This window comes from Peromyscus maniculatus, chromosome 23, assembly GCF_049852395.1.
Source record: "Peromyscus maniculatus bairdii isolate BWxNUB_F1_BW_parent chromosome 23, HU_Pman_BW_mat_3.1, whole genome shotgun sequence".
In the NCBI taxonomy this organism is placed as follows: domain Eukaryota; kingdom Metazoa; phylum Chordata; class Mammalia; order Rodentia; family Cricetidae; genus Peromyscus; species Peromyscus maniculatus.
This window is the reverse complement of record NC_134874.1, coordinates 50,945,108-50,957,260: the sequence shown is the minus strand read 5'-3', so window position 1 is coordinate 50,957,260 and position 12,153 is coordinate 50,945,108. Positions and strand designations below refer to the sequence as shown.

Here is a 12,153-nt window from a genome sequence, read left to right as displayed (position 1 = left end):
CCCTTTATCATAAATGTTCTAGACAACATACAGAAAGAGGGAACATACCTCAACACAATAAAAGCAATATATAAGAAACCCATAGGCAATATCATTCTCAATGGAGAAAAACTTAAAACAATTGCACTGAAGTAAGAAATCAGACAACTAAGTCCACCACTCCCACTCCTTTTCAATATTGTGCTCAAAGTATTATCTGGAGCAATAAGGCAAGATAAGTAAGTTAAAAGATTACAAATAGAGAAAGAAGTCAAACTATCCCTATTTGCAGATGATATGGTATTATACACTAGAGATCCCCCCAAAATATACCAAAAAAATTCTTGAAATGATTAACAAATACAACTATGTGGCAGGATACAGAATCATCTTGCACAAATCAATGTCCTTTTTTATACACTAACAACAAACATAGGAAGGAGAGCATGGACAGACTCCCATTCACAATCCTCCTAAAGAAAATAAATTACTTAGGAATAAATCTAAGCAAGGAAGCAAAGGACTTTGACAGGAGAACTTATAACCCCTGAAAAAAAACATTAAAGACAGTAGAAAATTAAAAGACATTCCATCCTGTGATCACTGATTGGTAGAATTAAGTTTATGAAAATGAACATTCTACTGAAAGCTATTTATAAATTCAATGCAAACCCAATCAAAACCTTGAGCTCATTTGTTGCAGATAGAAAAAAACTCTACCAAAATTCAACACACCAAGGAGACCAAACTAATACTGAATAAGAAATAACTATGACAGAAGGATTACCATTCTGAATTTTATGATATATTACAGAGGCATAGTAAAAAAAAAAAAAAACCACCAAAATTTGCCAGAAGCCATTCCCCGGTGGTGGATGGGTCCTGCGGAGGATGTAAGGAATCCACAGGAGAATGAAGTGAGCCAGGCCATGGTGGTCGGGAGAATCTTGCAGCCTGACTGACTAGCAGCCAGAGTGTTTCTTTATTTATTAAGAATTTAGTTAGCAGGGATACATTCATGATGTTCCAAAACATAGATCATATCATTTCTGTTTTTGGACAAATGTTTCACTTCCTTTTGCTTATCTTTTAGTCACCATTAATAAACTATGGCAGAACAGAGTTATCATTTCCAGTCATTTCCCCTCAAGTTTTGACTTCATTAATAGAGTTATCCTTCTTACTCATAAACCCCATAACCCAATTTTTGAGTATCTAGAGGAATATGACAACATGTGCTCAGGCTGGTTGTTTTGGTTGCTTCAAGGATATTAGACCAAAACAAAATCTTCAACCACCCTGGGCATTTTTTCATGTCCCAAGCAGTGGATTAATAACTCTTAGTGGTCAGAGTACCCAGGAAAAATCCTCAGGCTAAAGCTGCTGCAGTTATTATTCAAATTCTGGCATAATACAATCAATGTTCACATTTATATCCTTATAGAATTCGTCTATATGTCTAATCCTGGCATTCTGTTATTCCTTGGTCATATGACATTATAGTGGCTCTACATGAGCTAACTTCTAAGAGAGGGAGGTCCTAACACCTCATACTTTTATCATCTTTCCACTTCACACTTTGCTCATCAATATGTCTCTATGTAGGGCAGACTTGTGTGGTGGTATTGCATTCTCCAAAATATTGTGCACACTAATAAACTTATCTGGGGTCAGAGAACAGAAAAGCCACTAGATACTTAGGATAGGCAGTGGTAGCACACACCTTTAATCCTAGCATTCCAGAGGCAGAAATCTATCTGTTTAAGGCCACATTGGAAACAGCCAGGCATGGTTACATATGCCTTTAATCCCAAGAAGTGAGCCTTTAATCCCAGGGAGTGATGGCAAAAACAGAATGATATATAAGGCTTGAAGACCAGAAACTAGAAGCATTTGCCTGGTTAAGCTTTCAGGCTTCTAGCAGCAGTTCAGCAAAGACCCATTCTGGATGAGAACTGAGAAACTTCCAGTCTGAGGAAACAGGATCAGCTGAGGAATTGTCGAGGTGAGGTAGCTGTGGCTTGTTCTGTTTCTCTGATATCCCAGTATTCACCCCAATAAAGGGTCTCAGGTTTGATTTTATTAATAAGAATTTTTAAGACTCCTGCTACAGAGTTGTATGCCACACAAATGTCTGAGTGTACAATGGGAAGAGCCTTGTAATCTGAACTGTGGCCAACTCCTCTAGCCCACCAGATCTTGTTGACCTTTTTGAATTTACTTTGTTTTGAATATCTTGTTCCAGTGTAAGTACAGAGACAGATGTTTCAAGAATGTCTCATAGCCTCATGAAGAGACCTCTGGCTTCTTCTTTATGTGTCACAACCTCCAAAGCATAAGGAAGACCTTCGAGTAGATAAGGATATCTCCCTCAAAGTGGGGGCGGATAGTATGTTCAGTACTTTCCTGGGTAAGCTTAGAAGCAGCATTCCTTGCAGTAGGCATAATTGATTCATATGGAATTTTCCATCAGTACAACATGCCCAAATTGTACAAATATTAAAAGTACCCCAAGAATGTAACAGGTGGAGATAAAAACCAAAGGTGGCATGGCAGTCATCATGTGGCTCAGCTCTGCTGAATCTTTGTCAAGCAGCTGTGCTGGCTTTATGACTTCTGCCATTACATTGAGATATGACTGTGCCAAAAACAACCACAAAATAATATGGCACTGGCAGAAAAATATACCTGTAGATCAATACATAAATCCAAAACCCAAATTTGAGCATATGTTAGATTAGTCATTTAATATTCAATAAAGACACTAAAAACAAGATAGATAATTGAAAGCATTATGAAGACATGTTCTTTGAAAAACTGGAGTTCCACAAATAGAAAAATGCAATTACGCCCATATCTAGCACCTGTTGCAAATGTAACTCCAAAGGATCAAAGACCTGAACCTGAAAACAGGAACACTGAAATTGTTAGAAGAAAACATAATCAAAAGTCTCCATGATCCAGGTTCAGGAAAAGACTTTCTGAATAGGACTCCATTTGACTAAGAATTAATGCTAACAACTGAAAAGTAGGACTTCATGAAATAAAATGCCTCCTTACAGCCAAAGAAACAGTCAACTGAGTGAGGATAAAGCCTGTAGAATGGAAGAGGATCTTTGCCGGGTATATATCTGACAGTGGATTTATATCCAGAATATACAAAGAAGTGAAAAAAAAAACAAAGTCTTAAAAAACAAATGACCTATTCTACAAGAAATGATCCTGGCATCTGAAAAGAGATTTTCAGTTGGAAATAAAATGGCTAATTAAGAATTCAAAAAAGTCTGCCATCCTTAGACATTATGGAAACATAAACCAAAACAACTTTAGATTTCATGTTACCACAGGAAGAATATAAAGATCCACAGAACAACCAACAAGTGCTGGAGTGACACAGAGGAAAAGGAAATCCTCATTCATTTATGGTGGGATTGTAACTGGGGCAGCCACTGTGCAAACATGGGGAAAGTAATTCTGAAATATGACCCAGCAGAACCACTCCTTGTCTTATGTCCCTAGGACTCCACATCCTGCTCCACAGGTATCTGCTCTGCATGTGCAATGCGACTTTGTTTACAGCAGTTAGGAAATAGAAAAACATCTAAATAATCTAGAACTGACTAGAGGATAATAAAACTGTGATACCCGTAATCCATGGAAAACCATTTGAGTATAAAGAAAAATGAAATTATAAACATTGTGGATATGTGGGTGGAACTAGAAAAGATTATACTGAGTAAAAAAATCCTGACCCACCAAGACAAATGTCACATGTTCTTTCTCATCTGAGGCTCCTATCTCCAAATCTTCAGATGTGAGTACATGTCCTGGAGAAACTGCAGAAGACAGGAAACTGAGCAGGACCACTGCAGGAGCTGGGGAATAACAGAATAGAATAGCAGAGAAGAGATGACTAGAAAGCTGACATGCAAAAGAGGGAGACTCTAATCATGGAGGTAAGAGAGAGATAAATACAGGTGAGGGAGGGAAGAGACTGAAATAATAATAAGGATGTCCAGAATAAGTGATGTGATCAAAAAGGAAAAAAAGGGATGAGGGAACTTTAGGGAAGAGGAAGGGAAGTAAATACAGAACAAGGAGGGAGGTGGTAAAATATCAGTAAGAATGTCTGAAAACCACAGAGTCTCATAATATTACTATAACTAGAAAAACCCTACAATACCATTAATTCTCTTTATACTGATACATATAGCTTTAATAAAACTTTCTCCTCTGGGCTGATGCTCCTCTCTCCAAGAACAAGACTATAAACACAAACCCAACACCAGACACGAGAAATTTCCTTTGAAGTTGTTGTCAAGGGTTGGTGAAGAGGTTCCCAAAGCATACCGCCTATCATTGCTGCCATTGTTCATCCAGCAGAGTTGAAAAGTGAGTCCCTACTGCTGACGACACCATGTATTTCAGAAACAGAGCCCAGAGACCCTTGAGGTAGAACTTACATGAATGTCCTTTCTCTGAGGACTGGCTTTCACAGTACCAGAAGACACCATGCAAGCTTCCAAATGATGGAGACTACCAACAGTCCTAGCCTGCTATGTCCACTAAGAACCATATCAGTGACCAGCACAAAACCCTAAGGGTGCAGTAGTGACATGCATGCCTTGACAGTATTCAACAGCTCTTTAAATAGGACTCAAGACCCACTCAACAATAAAGAAACCATTCCTCTGCCTGAAACCTAAGTACTCAGTGATAGTGAAGTCATGATTATTAATAATTTACTAAACCAGCATGATCTGTAACAACAATCTGTAAATGTTTGCCCTGATTCCCACAGATAATTATAGTCTTTACTCCCCAGCAAGAAAACTTCTCTTTACAACAGATGAGACCAATATGGACCGACCAATCAAATGCAGAGTTGTGGAGGGCACCTCCAGTGGATAAATCTCCAATACCATTCCCAAACCTAAGGCTCACAGAACATTTCAGATTTGGGTGTGGAAAGATCATAAGGAGCAAAAGTTCAGGGTTTGTCTGTGAGATTGTGTCTCCTAGTAACATCATAAGCTGAACCCATAAGTCCTACCAACATGACCACCTAGATATGTGGAACTGACGAGGGACAACAGCAACAGACATGCCAAAGTATTCAGGAGAATGATCACAATGCCCCAACTGTACCCAAAGAACATGATGCAACTACAAAATGTTGAGAGGGGGAGAAATGGTCTTCCCCAGGGAAGAGCACAGTTTGTCATTCAATACAAAGTGGTTAGCCCTAAGGACATATATGCAAGTAATGTCATACAGAACAATCCAGTTATATTAGTAAATCATGTGTATACATATATAATTGTAATCCAATCAATGAAAAAAGGCTGTTAATATGAAAGAGAGTAATGAGTTATATATGACACATTTTACATCAAGGAAAGTGAAAAAAATAACACAAGTTCATTATAAATTCAAAATCAAAAGAAAAGGAAACAAAAAACAAATGCTTGGTGTAGCAAATGCTCTAAGAATCAGGGTAGGTGTTAGTATAATATATAACTCTGTAGAGAAAAGGGCTTACCATGCAAACCTGATAATCTGAGTTTGAACTCTAAACATGTCAAAGTCAAGGAAGATGCCCCAGCTCCACAAAGATGTCCTGTGTTCTCCATATGTCAGCTATGGCACATACATGCATGCACACATCAAAATAATCAGAGTTATTTTAATAACCTTTTCTTTACCTGAAGACATCCACTACGGAATTAGATATTTCCAGTTATCCTGCCCTTATGATGATGACAATCACAGAGCACTCTGCCAATAATTTCACCTATGGTAACATTACCTTTTAGAAAACTAAATTCTATTTAATTAATCTCCCCATCTTTCATTTTGTTGTGATAATGTATTCCATTTGTTATACAGTTCCTTAAGTGTCGGTTTTATTGAAGCCAGTAGTTAAGTAGTAGATTGTCATCATTATTAGAATTTCATATTCTACTTTCACCAATTTTTTCTTTATGTTATCCTTCCTTATTTAAATTGTAATATAATTACCTCATTACCTCTCTTCTCATTTTTCCCTCTAATCTCTCTCCTGGACTCAACATAGTCTTATTTTCTGTTAAATTTATTCCTCTTTTTCATTAATTGTTGATTTGTGTGTGTGCATGAATGCATGTATTCCTAAATACCATCTGTTATGTCTGTATAATATTAGCTGTATATATGATCTCAGGGCTGACCATCATCCTAGACAAATATCTACAGGCAGCTGGACCTTCCTTTACAAAGACTTGTTTTTCCATACTCTGTTTGATATTCTAAATGAAAACTGTAAGTGTTGAAAAATTAATTCTATGTATGTACATTTAAGAAACAGCCCCACATGTACTTGTCCAGGACTTATTTTCAGGAAAGAATCATTGGATTCATTTATTCAAGGAATACACATGCATCTTGGACACTTGCACACCTCATATTGTCTGGCAGTACATTGCATGGATCACTGCAAGAGCTGAGATGAAACTACCATATAATGAAACGTAGTTTTGGGAAGTGGGGATGCAGATGACACAATAACATGAGGGCTGTCACTCAAATATTCACACATTGTGTGGCATCAGCAGTGATTACTAATGAATATGGGGATAAGTGGAAAAGATATGGAGAACAGTGCTGCATCACAACACCATGGTCATGTCTTAGTTTTCTCCTTCTACATTCACAAGCAGATTGAGGAAAGTATTAATTCTCTACCTGTCTGGTTGGATATGTAACTCTCTGGACAAAGCATACAAGAAAAACAGCAGATTGGTCTTTCATCTTGTAGAATTTTCCAGAAACCTGGACCACAGCTTTGTGTACATACAGATTGAGGAGTCTGAGGGCAACACAGAAAAAAATCATCATATTTTGTGCATCAGTCACAGCCTTAAAATATTTTTAAGCTAAACTACCTAAACTGCAAGCAAAATCTGAAAATTGTACATACTTATGAGGCACTGTGATTTCTCCATATAGTAGTGTAGAATGTAGAGTTGAATTTATCACACTTCCCGATGCTGAAAGTTCAAAATTTCATTATGGTGTCCCAACTGTGACTAACTTCTGCTGGCTTTTGTGAAATTTGTAGGACATCTATATACTCTTTCCTGTGAGGCAGAAAGCCAGAAATCCTTCCTTGTATGAATTATGGAACAGCTGAGTTGTCAGACATAAACCCAGACACATTTTTCTATCCATTTCTACCTTTACCTTCCCAGCTTGTAGTCACAACCATTCAGTCTGATTCACATTTCCCATGAAAGAAGGTCTGGCCATTGGTGGATGGCCACAGCTTCTCCTGACACCATTATATGTTGATAGTCCATAGATGCTGAATTATGATCCATTACTGTGACTTTTATCCTTGACTCCCCATATTCAGAATAGTGCTATGTTTTTTCTTCCAAACATTAGTGACATCATCACTTAGAATTTTCATCGATTGCCTTCTTGGTTAATCACTTAATAACTATACTTCTGAGAATCTACCAGTGCAGATTAGACTAAGAGGTGAGTCTACTCTCATAGCTGATCACCCCAGCCTCCAGGCTTTGGGCCCAAGGGCACATCCCTGTGCCCCCACACCACCCATTGCAGTCCCAGTTTGAGGCCAGCAGGCAGGTCTCTTGCAGGCAGGTCAGACTACCACCATCCCTCACTGGACCCTGTAAGTAAAAGCCCCACCCCACCTCCTAAACCCACTTACCCTTTGAAACCACATCTGCTCCCTGAGACACAGAGTCCATCAGCACCAACCAAGAGCTCTGATTAGACCAAGAGTTCCAATTGGACCATGAGTATGTATTGAACTGAAAGGCTCCCTCAGACACAGACACCACTTTCACCAAGTAGAGAAAGAGATGAGTATACACCAGTGCAAAAATAGAGTCAACAATATAAAGACCAATATGTCAACACCAGAACCTAGTGGTTCTAAATCAGTAAGACCTGAACATCCCAATGCAAAAGAAGCAGAATAAAGTGACCTCTAAAATGTTTTTAAGAAGACGATAGAGGTCTTTAAAGAGGAAATGAAAAATTCCCTTAAAGAAATTGAGGAAAGATAAACAAAAAATTGGAAGAAATCAATAAATCCCTTAAAGAAAACACAAAAAAGCAATTAAAGAGGTGAAGGAAACAGTTCAAGATTTGAAAACTGAAATAGAGGCAATAAAGAAGACACAAACTGAGGGAAGGCTGGAAATAGAAAATCTGAGTAAATGAACAGGAAACAAAGATGCAAGCATAAACAACAGAATGAAAAAGATGGAAGAGAGAATATCTGGCGCTGAATATACGATAGAGGAAATAGATTCCTCAGTCAAAGGAAACATTAAGGCCAACAAAGTCATAACAAAAAATGTCCAGGAAATCTGGGACACCATGAAAAAAACCAAACCTAAGAATAATAGGGACAGAAGAAGGAGAAGAATACCAACTCAAAGGCACAGAAAATATATTCAACATAATCATGAAAGAAAATTTTCCCCTCATAAAGAAGGAAATACCTATGAAGATACAAGAAGCCTATAGAACACCAAATAGATTAGACCCCTCCAAAAAGTCCCCTCAACACATAATAATTAAACCACTAAACATACAGAATGAAGAAAGAATATTAAGAGTAGCAAAGGAAAAAGGCCAAGTGACTTATAAAGGCAGACACATCAGAATAACACTCGACTTCTCAATGGAGACTTTGAAAGCCAGAAGGTACTGGGCAGATGTAATGCAGACACAAAGAGACCATAGATGCCAGCCTAGACTAGTATACCCAGCAAACTTTCAATCACCATAGATGGAGTGAACAAGGCATTTCAATACAAAACCAGATTTAAACATTACGTATCCATAAATCCAGCTCTACAGAAAGCACTAGTAGGAAAATTCCAACCTAAGGAAGTCAGTTTCTATTGTGTGGAACAATTTGAAGAGTATTTTAATTAGTTCTTCTTTGAAAATCTGGTAGAATTCTTCACTGGAGTCAACCCCACAACTGACAGAGGACTGATCTCCACAGTATATAAAGAACTAAAAAAAACTAGATATTAAAATACTGAACAATCCAATTAAAAGTGGGCTAAAGAGCTAAAGAGAGAATTCATAAAAGAAGAATCTCAAATGGCTGAAAGACATTTAAAGAAATTCTCAACATCCTTAATCATCAGAGAAATGCAAATCAAAATGACTCTGAGATACCACCTTACACCTGTCAAAATGACTATGATCAAAAACATTAATGACAATCAATGATGGAGAGGATGTAGAGCAAAAGGAACACTCTTCCACTGTTGGTGGGAATGCAAACTTATACAACCACTGTGGAAATCAGTATGGCAGTTTATCAGAAAACTGGGACTCTAACTACCTCAAGACCCAGCCATATCACTGTTGGGTATATGCCCAAGGAATGCTCAATCATACCACAAACATACATGCTCAACTATGTTCATAGCAGCACTATTTGTAATAGTCAGAATCTTGAAACAACCTAGATGCCTGTCAACTGAAGAATGGATTAAGAAAATGTAGTACATATACACAATGGAGTACTACTCAGCAGAGAAAAACATGTCCAGGAAATTTGTACATCCTGGAAAATGTTTTTGATTTGATAAAAGAAATGGATAATTTTCTGAATAGATACCACATACCAAAGTTAAATCAAGATCAGACAAACAATTTAAATACACCTATAACCCCTAAGGATATAGAAACAGTCATTAAAAGTCTCCCAATCTGGCCAGGTGTGGTGGAACATGCCTTTAATATTCCTTGCACTTGGAAGGCAGAGGCAGGCAGAAAAATGACAGCATGAAATTTGCAGGCAAATGGATGGAACTAGAAATAATCATCCTGAGTGAGGTAACCCAAACCCAGAAGGACAAACATGGTATGTACTCATTCATAAGTGGATTCTAGATATAAAGCAAAGAACAATCAGACTGCAACCCACAGAACCATGGAGGCTATATAGCAGGGGGGACCTTAGAATGACTGTGGCTTATAATAAGTTATGTTTTTACTCAATTACTGAGCAAGTCTCAATGAAACATTTCACTATTAAGATAAGAATGTATACTGTATCAAGCTGATAATAGAAAAAAATAAATTTAAAAAAAGAAAAACTAATTTTAAAAAAGGAAGTCAGATACACCCATAAAAACACAGGCAATAGATAACCCCGCAGCAGTAAATACCAAAGAAGAGAAAAACACACACACTTCCACCAAAAGATAACAAGAATTAACAATCACTGGTCATTAATATCCATCAATATCAATGGAAGTAATTTACCTATAAAGACACACAGGCTAAATGTAAAAGAAACATTACTAAAGTTTAAATCACATATCAAACCCCACACACTAGTATTGGGAGAGGGCAACACCCCACTCTCACCAATGGACAGGTCTGCCAGACAGAAACATAACAGAAAAATAAGGGAACTAAGATATATTATAACTCAAATGGACTTAATAGATCTCTATAGAACATTCCACTCTAACAACAAAGAATATACCTCCTTCTCAGCACCCCATGGAACCTTCTCTAAAACTGGAAACATACTTGGTCACAAAGCAAATCTCAACAGATACAAAACAATTGGAATAACCTCCTGCATTTTATCAGACTATCAGAATCTAACGTTAATCAATGAAAATGAATGTACAACATACCCAAACTTGTGGGACACTATGAAAGCAGTGCTAAGAGGAAAATTCATTGCACTAAATGCCCACATAAAGAAAATGGAGAAAGGTTATACTAGTGACTTAACAGCACACCTGAAAGCTCTAGAGCAAAAAGAAGCAAACTCACCAAGGAGGAATAGATGCCAGGAAATAATCAAATTGAGGGTTGAAATCTATAAAATAGAAACAAAGAAAACAATACAAGGAATCAATGAAAACAAAGAGTTGGTTCTTTGAGAAAATCAACAAGATAGATAAGCTCTTATCCAGACTAACCAAAAGGGAGAGACAGAACATCCAAATTTACAAAATCAAAAAGGAAAAGGGAGGCATAGCAACAGATAATGAGGAAATCCAGAGGATCATAATGACATACTTCAAAAACCTGTACTCGACAAAATTGGAAAATCTAAAAGAAATGGATAATTTTCTGAATAGATACCACATATCAAAGTTAAATCAAGATCAGACAAACAATTTAAATACATTTATAACCCCTAAGGATATAGAAACAGTCATTAAAGGTCTCCCAATCTGGCCAGGTGTGGTGGAACATGCCTTTAATATTCCTTGCACTTGGAAGGCAGAGGCAGGCAGATATCTGTGAGTTATAGGCCAGCCTACACTAGAGAGCAAGTTCCAGGACAGGCTCCAAAACTACACAGAGAAATCCTGTCTAAAAAAGTCTACCAACAACAACAAAAAGAAATCACAGGACCCAACAATGGTTTCAGCAGATAATTCTACCAGATTTTCAAAGAAGAGCGAATACCAATACTCTTCAAATTGTTCCACATAATAGAAACTGAAGGAACATTACCAAACTCCTTTTATGAGGTTACAGTTAGCCTAATACCCAAACCACACAAAGATGCAACAAAGAAAGAGAATTACAGGCCAATCTCCCTCATGAGCATTGATGAAAAAAGTTCAATAAGATGTTGGCAAACTGAATCCAAGAACACATCAAAAAAGGTATCCACCAAGACCAAGTAGGCTTTATCCTATGGATGCAAGGATGGTTCAACATATAACAATCTGTCAATGTAATTCATCATATAAACAAACTGAAAGAAAAAAAACATGATTATCCCATTAGATGTTAAAAAATTCTTCTACAAAATCTAACACCTATTCATGATAAAGGTCCTGGAGAGATCAGAAATACAAGGAACATACCTAAACATAATAAAGGCAATTTACAGCATGTTCACAGTCAACATCAAATTAAATGGAGAGAAACACAAAGCAATTCCACTAAAATCAGGAATAAGACAAAGCTGTCCACTCTCTCCATATCTATTCAAGATAGTACTCAAAGTTCTAGCTATAGTAATGGGACAATAAAAGGAGATCAAGGGAATAAAAATTTGAAAGAAGAAGTCAAACTTTTGCTACTTGAAGATGATATGATAGTATACGTAAGTGACCCCAAAGAGTCTACCAGGGAACTCCTACATCTGATAAA

At 37.2% G+C, this 12,153-nt stretch overlaps 1 protein-coding gene across 1 annotated transcript in view; it reads right to left on the bottom strand.

Moving 5' to 3' along the window:
• The window catches only part of LOC143270436 (vomeronasal type-2 receptor 26-like), a 45,150-nt gene that overhangs the window by 8,257 nt on the left and 24,740 nt on the right, over positions 1-12,153 (bottom strand). The window contains exon 5 of the mRNA XM_076560363.1: positions 6,703-6,826. Coding sequence (XP_076416478.1) covers positions 6,703-6,826 — 124 coding nt within the window. The remainder of the gene's footprint in view (positions 1-6,702; positions 6,827-12,153) is intronic.